The following is a 17374-nucleotide window of genomic DNA, read 5'->3' on the forward strand; positions in this document are numbered from 1 at the left end:
AGATAAAGGCAAGTTGATTAACCTATCTGGGTCAGCTTTCTTATCTGTGAAATGGAGATTAGAACTGTGCTCCCATCTGGCGAATCAGCATTAGGATTAATTAAACCCATGTTTCCTAGGTTCTTAATTTACCATGGCACGCATGTTTTTGTTTTCCTGGCTAGTAGTGAAAATGTACAGAAGATAGAGGAGATTACTTGTAGAGGAAGGATAGATAAAATTTGGAAAACAGTATGCTTGCCCTGAATAAAACTGTGGTGTGCTGTGGTTTTGTTTTGTTGTGGGGTGGGGGTGAGATGAGCAGGGAGGGAGTTGGTTTACAGGTGAAGAGAAAGGATGGAAAAGCAGAATGAACAGTTAGTAGTTTCTCAACTATTTTGAGAAAGGGCATATATAGAGCTCTAGGCAGCAGTGCAAGAGGGACATTTAGACTAGCATTCTTGTGTCCTAGTATACTCATAGGGAAGTTTTGAATCAGGTTTTTTTTAAAGCTCTATAGCTGTACTGTCCAGGGTAGTAGCTGCAAGCCACCTGTACCTGTTGACTACTTGGAATATGACTAGTCTGGATTGAGATGTGCTCTAAATGTAAAATACCTACCAGATTTTGAAGACTTAGTATGAAAAAAAGAATATAAAATATCTTAATATTTTTATATTGATTTCATGTTGACCTGATATTATTTTGCATGTATTAGGCTAAATAAAACATATAATTAGGATACCTTTCACCTGATTCTTTTTAGTAATGTGGCTATTAGAAATTTTTAAATTATGTATGTGAGTCGCATTTGTGGCTTACATTATATTTCCATTGCGTAGTGGACAGAACTGCTCTTACAGCTCTTAGGTAACTGTTTAGTTACTTTTTAATTATTTGTGTATGAAGATCTTGATTCCCTTGGTCTTTGGGGCAGCGTTGGCAGTGCCTGAGTCCCTGGATTCGTTGCCTCTCTGGCTGCAAGCAGCCTCTGTTTATCCCAATGTGCCCTACAAATATTATCATTTTCTATGTGTGCATGATGTGGGCACTGAACTCTAGATCATCACGTGTAGTATTTTTCAACATTCAGGAATTCTTTATTGTTTTCTCCTACTGAAGTAATCTAATGTTTTTAATGTGGGGAGAGGATCGAGTCTTAACTCACTGGCAGATGGCCTGGCAGTTCAATACTTCCAGCTTATTTCTACTCTGAAAGATATAAGTACCTCAGGAAAAGCCACATTTTTAACATTTATTAAAACTGTTTAGAGAAATTTGTTAATGGAGCATCTTTTTAAAAAATTACTATTTTTAGAATTGTTTGTACTATCTTTGCACCTGTTTTGTAAACATAAAAGTTTCTGTATGCTTCTCACCCAGTTTCTCGTATTACTAACATGAAGGATCTTTTTTTTAGTCTAATTTTGCATAATGTACCAAAAGTTTACACTTTGAGTTATTTTGCTCAAAAGAAATTCCCAGATTTTACATTATGCTAACTGATTCAGTTTTTAGAAGTGTAAATGTTAATTATTGATTTATATATCAGAAAGACATTTATTACAAACATGAAATTCAGTGACTTAAAACTGTTTGCTAAGATGTTGTATACATCATGGTCAGGAAGTTACATATGCTTGACATAATCACATGTTGATTAATCACTTTTGTCTTTTTTTACTCCATAGATATAAAGAACCTGTATCCATCATCATCTCATTATACAAGAAATTGGGATAAATTAGTTGGTGAGATCAAAGAAGAAGAAAAGAATGAGAAGTTGGAGGGAGATGCAGCTTTAAACAAATTATTTCAGCAGATCTATTCAGATGGTTCTGATGAAGTGAAACGTGCCATGAACAAATCATTTGTAAGAACATAAACTTTAAGAAAATCTATTGTAGTAGTAAATTTCACAAATTAAAAAAAAATAAGTATGTAATTTGAGATCAGATTGCATGTACTGTAGTTGGGAGACCATTTTGAATGGACTTTGTCTGAACATTTGTTCTTGCTCTAAACTTAGAGTAATTACTGAGGAAGTTGGGAACTTGTGGAGGAGGTGAGAAACAAACGGTATATTCCAAATAAATTTTTTCATCAGGGAGTTAGAACTTGGAAGTCTTAAGAAATACCAAGCTTATAGTTAGTGGATGATATAGAGTTATTCCACTTGGATTTATCACAATAGCTGAGTGAACTTCTGGTGTTTACCTTCTGGTATCATGTATAATCTCAGTGTCAGATGAAGAATATAGAAGGGAAACTTCCAGAACAGTGTTTGCCAAGTAGAAGGTGCACATTAATTATTCATTGGTTTGTTAATAATTTCTGTATTGATTAAGGAAATTCAGGCTTTTTGCCAGGGCATGAATACCACCTGAATTAGGCATCAAGTTCTGAGATTTTAATGACTAGTCATCACTATAGAACCATGTAGATTTTGCTTGAAGCTGTGATCATTTGACTTACCCGTAGCTCTGGAAATGTCACTGTCTTCTTTTAAGGTGTTGATATTTACAGTAGAAAGTTAAAGTTAATATTTAATAATTAAAATTAATATGTAGGTAATAAGTGTGTTTGTGGCTCAGATATTCCATGTAAGTTACCAAGTGGTAACTGATCATGATTATGCTTTTCACTATTGCCTTAAAAAGTTGTTTTTAATTAAACTTTTTATTTTGAGATAATTGTAGACTCACATGCAGTTGGAAGAAGTAATAGAGATCCCTTATATCCTTTACAGTTTTCCCCAGTAGAAACGTCTTGCAGAATTATAATATTACAACCATGATATTGACAGTTAAGATAGAGAACATTTCTTTTTTATTTATTTGTTTATTTATTTATTTTGGCTGCATTGGCTCTTCGTTGCTGCGCGTGGGTTTTCTCTAGTTGCGGCTAGCGGGGGCTTCTCTTCATTGAGGTGCTCAGGCTTCTCATTGCAGTGGCTTCTCTTGTTGTGGAGCATGGGCTCTAGGTGCGTGGGCTTCGGTAGTTGTGTGTTGTACTAGATATACCTAAGTATTGGGTTCTTTTTTTGAGTGATTATAAATGGTATTATATGTTTAATTTTGGCATCCATGTGTTTGTTGTTAGTATCTAGAAATACAGGGGTTTTTTGGTTTTGTTTTTAATGTTTATCTTGTATTTATCTTGTATTTACCTTGTTGAACTCACTTACTGGTTCTAGGAGATTTTTTTTGGTAGATTCTTTGTGATTCCTTGTGATTTTCTATGTAGACAATCATATCTTCAAATAGGGACAGTTTAATCTCTTGCAATTCCTATACACTAACAACAAAAGATCAGAAAGAGAAATTACAGAAACAATTCCACTCACCATTGCAACAAAAAGAATAAAATACCTAGGAATAAACCTACCTAAGGAGGTATTTCAGATAGGGACAGTTTAATTTCTTCCTTTCCAATATGTGTGTCCTTTATTTCCTTTTATTGGCTAGAACTTCCAGCACTATGTTGAATAAGATTGGTGAGAGTAGACACCGATGCCTTGTTCTCCATCTTAAGAGAAAAACCATTCAGTCTTTCACCATTAAGTATAATGTTAGCTGTAGGTTTTTGTAGATGCTTATCAAATTAAGAAAGTTTTGCTCTATTTCTTTTTTTCTGAGATTTTTATCATGAATGGCTGTTGACTTATCAAATACTTTTTCTGCAGTATTTCTGCATGTGGTCAATATGATTAGGTGATTTTTTTCTTTGATTTGTCAAAGTGGTGATTTTATATGATTAATATGATTGATTTCTGCTGTTCTACTGTTGAACCAGCTTTGCATCCCTGGGATAAACTCCAGTTGGTCATAGTGTATAATTCTTTTTATATATTACTCAATTCTATTTTTAAATACTTTAAGCATTTTTGTGTCTATATTTATGAGGCATGTTGGTCTAGAGTATTCTTTTTTGGTGCTTTTTCTGGTTTTGGTTATCAGGGTAATACGTCATAGAATGGATTGGGAAGTGCTCCATCCTCTTTCTTTTTTGGGGGGAGGGTATTTGTAGAATTAGTGTTGTCTTTAAAGGTTATTTGAACCAATGAAGCCATCTAGGCCTTGATACTTCTTTTTTTGGGAGATTTTAAATTATGAATTTCGTTATCCCAATAGCTTATAGGACTCTTCAGGTTGTCTATTTCATATTGAGTGACTTGTGGTAGTTTGTTTTTGAGGAATTGGTCCGTTTAAGTTGTTAGTGTTGGTAGGGTTCCCTTCAACTTTGAAGGGAACTGCAGGGTCTTTTGATGACTGCAGGGTCTGTAGTGATAACCCATTTCATTCCTATAATGGTAATTTGTGTCAATTTTTTTTTTTTCCTTTGTCTTGCTAGGGTTTGTCAATTTTATTTACTTTTTTTTCCCCAAAGAATCAGCTTTTTGTTGATCTTAAATTTTTCCTCCTATTTTTTTTGTTCTAAATTTCATTTATTTCTGCTTTTAATTATTTTCTTCCTTATGCTTGCTTTGGGTTTATTTTGTTATTCTTTTTTTAGTAGGTTCTGTGGATATGAGCTTAGATTATTGATTTGACCCTTTTTCTTTTTTCTGTTATATGTGTTTATGCTATAAATTTCCCTCTCAGAAGAATTCAGCTGTCTTCCACAAATTTTGATGTTACTTTTTCATTTTTATTCAGTTCAGTATATATTTTGATTTCACTTGAGACTTCTTATCCTAAGTATATATTCCACTTGAAAAGCATGTATATTCTGCTCTTGTTGAATGGAGTGTTCCATAAACGTCACTTAGATCCTGTTGATTGATACTCCTGTTGATTTTCTGTCTTACTGTTCTACTGATTGAGAGAGGGTCTTCAGCTATAATTGTGGATTTATTGATTTCACCTTTAAGTTCTGTCAATTTTTGCTTCACATATTTTGCAGCTCTGTTGTTTGGTTCATATGCATTTAGTATTGCTATATTTTCATGGTGGATTGACCTTTTTATCATTATATAACGTCATTCTCTAGCTCTGGTAATTTTCTTTGCTTTGATGTTAATATAGCTGATTCTTATGTCTTTTGGTTAATTTTTGCATGATATATCTTGTTCCGTCCTTTTACTTTCAACCTGCCTAAGTCGTTTTTTAAACATTTTTAATTTTATTTTAACAACTTTATTGGAGTATAGTTGATTTACAGTGTTGTGTTAGTTTCAGGTGTACAGCAAAGTGATTCACTTATATATATTCATTCTTTTTCAGATTTCTAAGTCATATTTAAAGGAATTTCTTTTAGACAGCATGTTGGGTCATGTTTTTTTAAATTTATTCTGCCAGTCTCTTTTAATTGATGCATTTGGACCACTTAACTTTTAATGTAATTATTGGTACATTAGGACTTACTTATGTTTACCATGTAAGTTTTCTGTTTGTTCTGTATTTGTTTTTCCTGCCTTCCTATGGGTACCTGAACAGTTTTTAGAATTTCATCTTGATTTATCTATAGTGTTTTGTAGTGTATCTTTGGTTGCTCTAAATTTTATATTAGCTATATTATACTTAGTTTATCATAGTCTACTGGTGTTATTTTTTTTTGACACTGAATGATGTATAGAAACCTTACCTCCCTTTATGTCCTTTTACTTTTTCTCATTTATAATTTTCTTAAATAATTCTTCTATATATGTTTAGAAAGCACAGCATACAGTGTAATAATTTAGAAAACGTAGAGGAAAAGCAAACTCTATTGCATTTATCTATATTGTGACCTTTTTCTTTCTTCCTTTCTGACTTTCAGGTTTCCATTGTTTGTTTCTTTTTTTTTTCTTTTTAAACTCCTGAACACATTGTCTCCTCTCATTTTTTTAAAAAATATTTATTCATTTTATTTTTGGCTGCATAAGGTCTTAGTTGCAGCATGCAGGATCCTCCGCTGTGGCTTTTGAGCTCCTCATTGCGGCACGTGGACTTCTCTCTAGTTGTGGTGCTCAGGCTCAGTAGTTGTGGTGCGTGGGCTCTGTAGTTGAGGCACGCTGGCTCTCTAGTTGTGCCCCACATGCTCAGTAGTTGGCTGCACACAGGCTTAGTTCCCTGACCAGGGATTGAACCCGTGTTCTCTGTACTGGAAGGCGGATTCTTAACCACTGGACCACCAGGGAAGTCCCTCCTTCTGTTTGGAGAACTTCCTTTGGGCATTCTTTCAGAGTAGATCTGTCCATAACAGATTCTTTCTATTGACAAGGATTTCTTTGGGTTTATACTGGTTGGGATTTACTCAGTTTCTTGTATCTGTAGGTTTATGTCTTTTGCCAAATTTGGGATCTTTTCATTCATTATATCATTGAGTACTTTTTCAGACCTTCCTTCTTTGTTTTCTTCTTCCTGGAACCCGATGACACAGGTATTGGATATTTTGTTACAGTACTATACATTCCTGAGAACCGTTTATTTTATCTATGTTTTGTCTCTGTCATTCAGATTGGGTGATTTATATTGTTCTGTTTTCCAGTTCACTGATTCTTTGCTCTATTCTCTCTATTCTGCTCTTGAGCCGTTCACTGACGTTTTTATTTCAAGTGTATTTTTCAATTATAAAACTTTCATTTGGTTCTTCTTTATGTCTTCTGTCTCTTTACTGAGGTTTTCTATTTTTTTCATTTGTTTCAAGATAGTTCATAATTCTTGTTGAAGCATTTTTACCCTGACTGCTTTAAAAATGTGTCAGATAATTTTAACATCTCTTTCATCTCTGTGTTAGCATCTATTGATTGTCTTCTCTTTTTAAACATATAATCTGAAATCTTCCTGGTTCTTGGTGTTTTTCACCAGTGCCAAGTGATATTCAGTTGAAATCTGGACATTTTCATGTTACAAGACTCTGGATCTTATTTAAACCATCTGTCTTAGATGGCTTTCTCTGACAACCCCTCTGGCAAAGGAAGGGAAGTCACTACCTCACTATTGCCAGGTGGAGGTAGAAATCCAGGTACCCCACTCTACCTCCGTTGACACCCCAGGACATCTCCTTGTTACTGCTGGGAATAGGTAGGAATTCTAGCTCCCCACGTGGTTTCCACTGACACCACAGGCAACAGAGGAGGCCGGTTTGTGATAGCATAGCATGGGTGGAAGTTTAGGCTCTTCATTCAGCCTTCACTGGCCTGGGTGGGGATGGGACCACAGTTTTTTACTGTGGTGTTTTAGCTAGAGTGATTATTGTCTAAAAGTTTTCTCTCTTTCTGTTTGTCTTTGTCCATTGGCTAGAGAAATAAGGCTTTTGTTGGGGCTTTTTTTGTTTGCACCCTTTGGCATTTCCAGCCTCTTCAGTTCCAGCTCTTGGAAAACATAAGGCAAAAAGAAAACCCAAAGAACTCACCACCGTGTTGTTCCTTGGGTCGCAAGGTCCCTAGCTGATTTGTCTTCTTTTCACCTTTTAGAGTTGTCTTATATTTGTTACTTATATAACATACAAGGTTTTTAGTTGTACTTAGTGGGAAGACTAGGAAAAAGTACACTCACTTAATGCCTCCAAAAGGAGAAATCAGGGTTTTGTTAGTTTGTTTTGCCACGCTGTGCAGCTTGCAGGCTCTTAGTTCCCCCACCAGGGATTGAATGTGTGCCCCCTGCAGTGGATACGTGGAGTCCTAACCACTGGACCGCCAGGGAATTCCCTGAAATCAGTTTCAGTGTTGACTTTTAAGAACTTCTGGACAAAATAGTGTGTGAGATTTCAAAGTTATATTAGAGAATCTGTGTCCATTTTCATACAGAAACTTTGCTAAGTGTAACTGAACCATACGTATGCATAAAATAAGCCATCTGTTTGGCAGCATTGACCTGGAACATACCAAGGGCTTGCTTCTGTCTTTGTGGGGGGAATACAGGCATACCTTGGAAAACTGTGGGTTCAGTTCTAGACCACCATCATAAAGCAAATTTTGCAATAAAGTGAGTCACACTTTTTTGGTTTCTCAGTACATATGAAAGTTATGTTTACACTATGCTGTAGTCTACTGAATGTGTAATAACATTATGTCTAAAAAATAATGCATGTACCTTAATTTAAAAATTCTTTATTGCTAAAATATGCTAGCTTTATCATCTCAGTCTTCAGCAAGTCATAGTTTTTTGCAGTAGTAACATCAAAGATCACTGATCACACATCCCCATAACAAAGATAATAACAGTGAAAAAGTTTGAAATATAAGAGTTATCAAAATGTGAGACAGGAAGTGAGCACATGCTGTTGGAAGAATGACGTCAATAGATTCACTTTATGCAGGGTTGCCACAAATCTTCAGTTTGTAAAAAATGCAGTATCTGCAAAGTGCAGTAAAGTGAAGCACAATAAAACGAGGTCTGCCTGTACAAAGAAACAGACTCTATCTTATTCTCTGTCTCATTGGGCAAAAAGATCAGCATACACAGAATAATCATGGAAGTGCTCAGTTGCACTGCAGTCCATAAGAAGAAAGGGGAAAATAAATGTCATCAGCAAATATGATCAGATTATAAATTAAATCTGCTTCCTTTAGTTCTCTTAGGAGTAGTTATTATATAAACTTGTCCCATTATATTCAGTATTTTATTTGCAGCCTACTGTGTGCCAGGCTACTGCACTTAGATCTAGGATATAAGTATTGGTAAAATATGTTTCTTTCCTTTTAGAAACTCTCAGCTTTAGTTTGGAGCCACGGGTGGGAAGCAGGTATGAGAAGGCAGATTCGTAAAATTTTATCAGTGCAGTGTCATAGACAAGTCCTACAAGAGTAGCTAGAGTCCTGACTAGGGTCAAAGAAGGCCACAGAGAGATGGTGACATGTCATGTTTGGAGGATAACTAAAGACATAAAAAGAACCGGGACAGAGGAGAGCATCCTGTGCAAAGGAACCCATGGAAAGGAGCTTGGTAGAGAGTGTGGGGCATTGGGATTATTTTGAGGCTCCAGTGTAATGGTAGCATATGTAACTTTATACATTCACCAGTAACATAGCTGATTATTTTCAAATGTTTAGATTTTAACAATTTTCTGTTCTTTGCTGTGATCCAAATCAATGAATTTTTATTGCATTAACAGTTACAGCTTTATTTATTAAATGTATTTATGAATGTGCTAGGTTTGTTAGTAGGTGTTATACTCAGTGGGTAGTAAATAGATGACCAGTGCTTTACTGAGACACTAACTTTATGTGTCTGTGTATGTATGTACCTTGATTTAAAAATAATTCCAGCATACACTTGTGTACATTTGACAGAGAGAGAACATTAAGAAGGGGCTCTTAAAGTTCTCTCCAACTAGAAAGAGTTTACTTCGCAAAGTCTTCACTGTGCTCAGCAAAAGAGATTACATTATCGTTTTCTTTGGGAGCCAATTTCATTGGGTTGGCCAAAAAGTTCGTTCGGTTTCCCCAGTAAGATGGCTCTAGTAAGTGCTTAGTTGTCTTTAGCTTCATTCGAAACAATTTTGTTAGATTGTGTTGTGACAGCTGTCATATCAGGGTGCATTTTTTAAAAACTTACCAAATTAGTGAATTTTTGTGTAGCCATTTTAATATTGAAGATGGAAGGAAAATAGCAACATTTTCTGCATATTATGCTTTATTATTTCAAGAAAGGTAAAAACGCAACTGAAACACAAAAACAGATTTGTGCAGTGTATGGAGAAGGTGCTCTGACTGATCAAAAGTGGTTTGTGAAGTTTCGTGCTGGAGGTTTCTCACTGGACGATGCTCCATGGTTGGGTAGACCAGTTGAAGTTGATAGCGGTCAAATCGAGACATTAATTGAGAACAATCAATGTTATACCATGCGGGAGATAGCTGACATACTCAAAATATCTAAATCAAGCGTTGAAAATCATTTGCACCAGCTTGGTTATGTTAATCGCTTTGATGTTTGGGTTCCACATAAGTTAAGTGAAAAAAAGCCTTGACTGTATTTCCGCATGTGATTCTCTACTTAAACGTAATGTGATGGGCAATGAAAAGTAGATGCTGTACAATATTGTGGAACAATATTTCGCTTGTGGGGCAAGCAAAATGAACCACCACCAACCACACCAAAGGCCAGTCTTCATCCAGAGAAGGTGATGTTGTGTATATGGTGAGATTGGAAGGGAGTCCTCTATTATGAGCTACTTTTGGAAAAGCAAACAATTGCTTCCAACAAGTACTGCTCCCAGTTAGATGAACTGAAAGCAGCACTTAATGAAAAGCGTTCAGAATTAGTCAACAGAAAATGCATAATCTTCCATCAGGATAACACGAGACCACATGTCACTTTGATGACCAGGCAAAAACTGTTACAACTTGGCTGAGAAGTTCCCATTCATCCACTGTAGTCACCAGATTATTGCACCTTCGGATTTCCATGTATTTCGGTCTTTACAAAATTCTCTTAATGGAAAAATTTCAATTCCCTGGAAGACTGCAAAAGGCACCTGGAACAATTCTTTGCTCAAAAAGATAAGTTTTGGGAAGATGGAATTATAAGGTTGCCTGAAAAATGGCAGAAGGTAGGGGAACAAAATGGTGAATACGTTGTTCAATAAAGTTCTTGGTGAAAATGAAAAATGTGTCTTTTATTTTTACTTTAAAACTGAAGGGACTTTTTGGCCAACCCAATATTTTCATCTGAAGGTGGTTTTTCCACATATACCTCTGTGCTGATTAGCAGGGAGACATGTGCTTTATATGGCAGTGTGTGTGGACGTGGTCCTCCTACCTAACTAGAGTTTCCTTTTCAGATTTTTACACGATATGGTAACTTATCTGGAAAGCCTAAGGTTAAACCAGAATATTGTCTTGTGTATATTGAGCCAAACATAGCTTATACTGGGGACTCTGTGCTTGGAATGTTTTTAGAAAAATATTCTGTTTTGATTACATGGGCCAATAATTAATCTATTCTTATTTTTTATTGCAGATGGAGTCTGGTGGTACAGTTTTGAGTACCAATTGGTCTGATGTAGGTAAAAGGAAAGTTGAAATCAATCCTCCTGATGATATGGAATGGAAAAAGTACTAAATAAATTAATTTGCTATCACCGTATTGCATATGTTCAGCTAACGCCCATTGTGTATTAATACTGCATTCTTGAATTTTGAACACTGAGTACATCTTTTTAAAGGATTATACCTCTTTACCTCTTTGTGCTTTAGAAATTATTTTCCTTCAAGTGTTCTAAGAGTCTAATGAAGAATGAAGATCATGTTTTATCACTTTTGCCCTTAAGGACTTCAGATATGCTGAAACGGAATGAAGTATCATTTGCTACTAGATAGATTAATTCTTCCTAGTTGTGGGAGTGGAGAAATTGTTAATGGGATATCTTGGGTTATTGCCTTATTTTTGATGCAGTATTCTGTTAATAATTTATTAGACGTGGCAACTTCGGGTGAGCATAGATTTCTCAATTTCAGTGTTAAATTGTTTGCTTTTAAAAACTGCTTTTGAATGGAGTTGTAAATACAATTTTTATATGAAGAAGTTTGGTTTATTTACCTTTTTCTTAAGTTTCTAATGAAAACTTTGAGAAGTTATTTATCACAGGGGATTCCCGTTTGATTATTTTTATGGGAAGTGTTTGTAATTGCACTGAGAATTTTGGTCCTTACCCTTCAAATTCCTGTATAAAACATTGACACCTGAGTTTATCATGCTGCAAGTTTAACTGTACTGAAGGCTGTCTGTGAAGCGGGGTCAAACAGTAATTGAGGAGAGCCCAGCTCCACTTCTTGCTGCTTTTGCCACAGCAGGATTCCCGAAATTCCAAGACTGGTGGTTTGGTTTGGGTTTTTTTCCTTCTTTTTTTCTTTATTAGAAAATCTCTCTTCTTATAGCCCCATGCTTTTGGTGGTTTAGGGCAGCTACTGAGAGAGTAATATGTATACATTTAGTATCTATTCTGTTTATAGAATAAACAGATACCATGGGAATACAAAAACTAAAAGACATGATCGTTGGCTTCAGAGACTTTATAATCTAGCAGAGAGAGGAAATTAACATTCAGGAAGGACTTATGAATGGTTGAATGGTGAACTTATTACAAATACACTTTTGAGATAGAAAAAATATCTATCTGTGATCAAATGTTCTGTGATTAAAACTATTGACAGTCCAGGCTGTTATAAAGCAAAGGCAATGGATGACCTGTAGGTGTGATTCCTTTTCTTGTAATTTCGGAACCATAGAGGGTGGTGTCTATTAGGTCTCACTAACATTTTGTGGCAAGGAAGTACTCTATACCCTCATAGCTGAGGATAGGGTAAATGGGGGGCAAATTAACCGCCATCTCCAAAAAGAGTGGGAATTCAGCCTCTTCCTTCTAGTCATTTGACATGTGTAGGGGAGTTCATAAGGAAAAAGTGGTGGGGTGATACCAGATCATGCCCAGACTTGCTGTTACTGCTTGTTTATGCATGTAGGGGTTTTCACTTGTCCTTCTGCCCACTTAGAGTTACAGGCTACTTTTTTTGATCTTGAACACTGAAGGAAAAGGCAAAATTAAGTTCTTGCATGTATGAATTTCTAAAATTTTCTCCTTAGGAAACGAGATAGTGATTATGTTAAGTTTTCTCAGTATCATTAGTCCCCAGGGGTAGGGAGGCTCTTCTACAGAGATGGTAAGTCAGGGGCATACCCCAGAGACGAGACTCCTGGCTCTAGCAGGTCTCTGCCACCCACTAGCTTTAAAATCTTTAACAGGTTTACAACCTTCCTATGTTTTATTAGTTCCTTTATCTGCAAATCCATAGGGTCTTAAAGTTTAATTAAAAGTCCATGATTCTAAATAAGGAAGCATTTTTGCCTCTTAAAAGCAACTTTTTTCTTTCTTAGGAATGACACTATTATAATAGAAGTTGGGTTTTTTAAAAAAAGGTTCTAGTACTAGTTTTGCTTTTATTTTAAAGGATACACTGTCTAAAGTGTGTTTATCTGTTGTCTAGATTTGCTTAAGGATGTCTGATTCAGGATTTTGCTGAGCCAAATGGAGTTCCTAATATACATGACTATGTTATATTACAATGTTACCTTGTCTAAATACAATAGGTTTATGGGTAAAGAAGGGAATTTTGAGAAGTAGGTTAGACTGCTTGCCCTAAAGGACCACTCTAAAGTACTGCTTCTCTTTCACCATTCTAGACAATGAAAAATTGTAAGTCCAGAAAGTTAAAAAAATTCATTTTGAGCCTTTATCTTTATTCTCTGCTATCTCAGCTTGGCTATTAATTGGTCCCACTTTCTTTCTAGACTCCCATTTCCTTCCTCCCCCCTCCCCCCTCCCCTCCCCCCTCCCCCCTCCCCCTCCCCCTCCCCTCCCCTCCCCCTCCCCCTCCCCTCCCCTCCCCTCCCCCCTCCCCCTCCCCCTCCCCCTCCCCCCTCCCCTCCCCCCTCCCCTCCCCCCTCCCCCCTCCCCTCCCCCCTCCCCCTCCCCTCCCCCCTCCCCTCCCCTCCCCCTCCCCTCCCCCCTCCCCCTCCCCCTCCCCCTCCCCCTCCCCCTCCCCCCTCCCCCTCCCCCTCCCCTCCCCCCTCCCCCCTCCCCTCCCCCCTCCCCTCCCCCCTCCCCCCTCCCCTCCCCCCTCCCCCTCCCCCTCCCCCTCCCCCCTCCCCCTCCCCCTCCCCCTCCCCCCTCCCCCCCTTCCTCCCTTCCCCCCTTCTCCCACATGGCTTTCAGGATCTCAGTTCCCCCACCAGGGATTGAACCCGGGTCATGGCAGTGAAAGCCCAGAATCCTAACCACTAGGCTACCAGGGAACTCCCTAGACTCCCATTTTCAGTTCTCAAATCTTGGTTCTCTTTGTGCTCTAGTTACCCTTCTGTTTCTTTAGAATGTACATTTTTCTCTTACTATTTATTTTCCTTTTTGAGGTTCAGTCTTGGAATACATTTTTTTCTATCCTTATATGGAATGGAAGAAAAGGATGGTTTGCACTAATAACTACAGTTCTCCCGCACTCCGTCCCCACCCCCAAAATTTCCATTCCTTTGATTTGAGATATTCACTAACTGCAGAACATTGAATTGTTATTGTCTCCTTGAGTCTGGAAAAACTTTTATTTTCTTAGCAGGCTAACTATATAGGACAGGGAGAAAATAATTGACCTGTCCTAGATAAATTTTTTAGATAAATTTCAAATAAACATTTAAAATGAAGCTATGGGCTTCCCTTGTGGCACAGTGGTTAAGAATCCGCCTGCCATTGCAGGGGACACGGGTTCGAGCCCTGGTCCGGGAAGATCCCACATGCCGCAGAGCAACTAAGCCCTTGCACCACAACTACTGAGCCTGTGCTCTAGAGCCCGCGAGCCACAACTGCCGAGGCGTGCACACCTAGAGCCCATGCTCTGCAACAAGAGAAGCCACCACAATGAGAAGCCTGCGCACTCCAACGAAGAGTAGCCCCTGCTCACCACAAATAGAGAAAGCCTGCACGCAGCAACAAAGACCCAGCACAGCCATAAATAAATAAATAAATAAATAAAAATAAAATGAAGCTATGTCACTATGCTATTATGAATAGTTTAGATAGACATTTTAATTTAGTTCACTACTGAAATGTGTTTTGGCTATCCTTTCCCATTTTACCTTTTCTCCTTCCCCAATTGTCTACATATCAGATTAGGTCGTTGATCTGAGAAATACATCACTGACCCAGAGCAGTATTGCCTATTAATTGACCATCTGATCTGCTTAGTGCACTTTAATTTTATTGGGCTCTTCCTTGTCCAGGTTAGTGTGCGTGTCTCTGACTTGTAGCTATTACTGATACTTCCAAAAATAGGTAGAACTTTTCTGGGTGTTAACGTGGTGTTTGTTACTAGAGCCACTTTTTTTTTTTTTTTTGTAACCAGCTAGCTGTAAAGAAGTTTACCTTGACACTCTTACCTGCTATTTTAGCCCCATATTTTAGCATCCATAACAGCATATGGTTATCTGTTATCTCTGCCTTGGAGGAACCAAGGAGAGGAAATAATAAAAGCTAAAAGGACAAAATAATGGTTTCTGTGCCAGGAAGAGTCATGTGTAGTTTTAAATAAGGGGGATCGTCAACATTGATGTGGTTTATTTTGTCTCCAACTATGCATATTCTCTTGTAAGACCATTTTACACGTATCAAGAGATTTTATTTTGGAAACATTGGGTACTGGTGGGTAAGTTGGAGATACTGCTTTACTCAAAAGTGTTACTATTAGGTGCCACATTTGTGATTTGCTTCTGAAATTAATTTAACTCTTAGCCTCTCTTCCTACCTCAGTAAACTTATCCCCCAAATCAGCTAAAATCATACACATTGCTAGCCCATGCAGGCAATATCAGTGATAGCTGTTCTGTACTAGTGCTTTTTATGGGCCAGGTGTGCTTTATATGTACTACCTCGTTTATAACAGCCTTGTGAGGTAATGATAGCATCCTGTCATTTCAGATAGAAAAATGAGGCCCAAGTTAAGTTCTTTGCCTAGTTCAGTCCACTGATAAGTGATGGACCTGGGATTTGAACCGAGGCCTGTCAGAATTCAGTTCCCATGCTTTTAACAACTGAATGAATTGGGTGGACGAGTGATTTTTATTAATTAATCAGCTGTCTCACAATGAAGCAGAGGATATGCAAGTTGAATTTTTTAATTCTTGTACATGAGCTGGGAAGTACATTTCTTAAAGATCAGAATGTTATCATCAGTTTCATAAGTAGGAAAGCTTATTAGGAGTCCAGATCTCTTGCCTCTCGTAAAGGTAATACAAGCAAGTAGTCTTGACTTTTGCGTTGAAGGTTTTGTTTTTCTCAAATGCAGAAAATTACAGAGAAACAAGATATGCTTAGAACTGTTACAGGTGAAAGAAGACTGGCACATCATCCTGGTCAAATTCTTGTTCTTTAAACTTGGGAGCTCTCACACTAGTTCTCCTTGTTCAAATACTAAAATTGTTTCAAGGTTTTTTTTTTTCCTATTTAGATACGTGTATTAGGATCAGTGTATCACTGATTTCTTCAATAAAATTGGAATGATTCAGGTTTAGTCCCTTTGTTCCAATCATGTGAACATTTTTTACATATTCTGAATTTTGCCTTGTCTGGAGTCTTCTAAATGTTACCTTTGCTGTGCCTTCAAATCTGATTTTTTAATTCTTATTTTTGCATTGAGACCTCTCATACATAGCTCGTTGACTTTACTTTCTCTTATAGGATTCAGTTATACAAAAGATGTTTCAAAAACAGTACTCTTGGCCCAAAAGCAATTTTTCCACATCAGAAAGGAGTAAGGAAGATAATCTTCAGTGCTTGTATATGGGCTTTTAAAAACCATGCTCTACAGTGCAACTACAAAAGCTCTAAGTAATAGTAAACTGTTATACATACTGTGTGCTTGATGCTCTGTTAAGTGCATTAAAAGGCAATATTGCATAGTAGTTAAATGCTGGACTCAGAAGACGGCCTGCTTGAGATCAGTCCTGGCTACACCGCTTACTAGCTGTGTGACAGTGGGCAGGTAGTTAATGTCTCTGAGCCTCAGTTTTCCTATCTAAATTGGGCTAATATACCCACCTCATGGACGTATGTGAGTTGAATGTGTTAATACAGTTCTACAATTATTTATCCTAATCCAGAGAGCTCTAAAAACTAGATTTGTGTGTGTGTGACTCAGTGGTTAAAAAAAACAAAAACCTGTCCTAAACTTGCAGTTTGAATAGTCATATTTTCCTGCAGAAGTATTAATTTGTTTAATAACAGTGCTACCACAGATCCTGCTGAGGATATTAAAAAGTCAATAGTATAGCTATACTAAATTCTAAAATTCAGAATCCTGAATTCAGAAACACATCTGGCTCCAAAGTTTTTGAATAGAGTTACATGTACCTGTATATGTAAAGTGCAGAGAGCGGTGCTTAATGTATATGCGTTTAGGCTGCGAGGTTTAAATACTGTGGTGAGCCTTTTTGTTCGAAGTTCAGTCCTTCAAGATTCAGGATTCTGTCTGAGGAAAGTATATCAGCTGCTTAAAAATCATTAGTATGGTTTAAAAAATTATAGTGAGAGCATAAAAGTTCACAGAAAAGCTTTTATTTTGAATGAGTAGTTATTTTAATTTACCTAAGCAGAGCTTAAATATGCAAGTATTGTCAGCAGTACTTTAAAAAGAATCATAAAGTAGGAACTTCCGTGGTGGCACTGTGGTTAAGAATCCACCTGCCCATGCAGGGGACACGGGTTCGAGCCCTGGTCCGGGAAGATCCCACATGCCACGGAGCAGCTAAGCCCGTGCGCCACAACTACCGAGCCTGTGCTCTAGAGCCTGTGTGCCACAACTACTGAAGCCCGTGCACAGCATCGAAGAGTAGCCCCACTCGCTGCAGCTAGAAAAAGCCCGCGAGCAGCAACAAAGGCCTAACGCAGGCATAAAATAATTAATTTTAAAAAAAGGAATCATAAAGTA

At 37.4% G+C, this 17374-nt stretch overlaps 1 protein-coding gene across 2 annotated transcripts in view; it reads left to right on the plus strand.

Annotated features, from left to right (window-relative positions):
• Window positions 1-11491, plus strand: part of SUGT1 (SGT1 homolog, MIS12 kinetochore complex assembly cochaperone) — a 43635-nt gene extending 32144 nt beyond the window's left edge. Inside the window, exons 12-13 of one of the 2 annotated variants that reach the window (XM_032611551.1) lie at window positions 1671-1852; window positions 10866-11491. In XM_032611551.1, the coding sequence (XP_032467442.1) occupies window positions 1671-1852; window positions 10866-10967 (284 nt within the window). In that variant the 3' untranslated portion in view covers window positions 10968-11491. The remainder of the gene's footprint in view (window positions 1-1670; window positions 1853-10865) is intronic. The other variant, XM_032611552.1, reaches the window with a different exon arrangement.
• Window positions 11492-17374: the final 5883 nt, after the last annotated feature.

This window comes from Phocoena sinus, chromosome 18 (assembly GCF_008692025.1).
Source record: "Phocoena sinus isolate mPhoSin1 chromosome 18, mPhoSin1.pri, whole genome shotgun sequence".
Taxonomy (NCBI): domain Eukaryota; kingdom Metazoa; phylum Chordata; class Mammalia; order Artiodactyla; family Phocoenidae; genus Phocoena; species Phocoena sinus.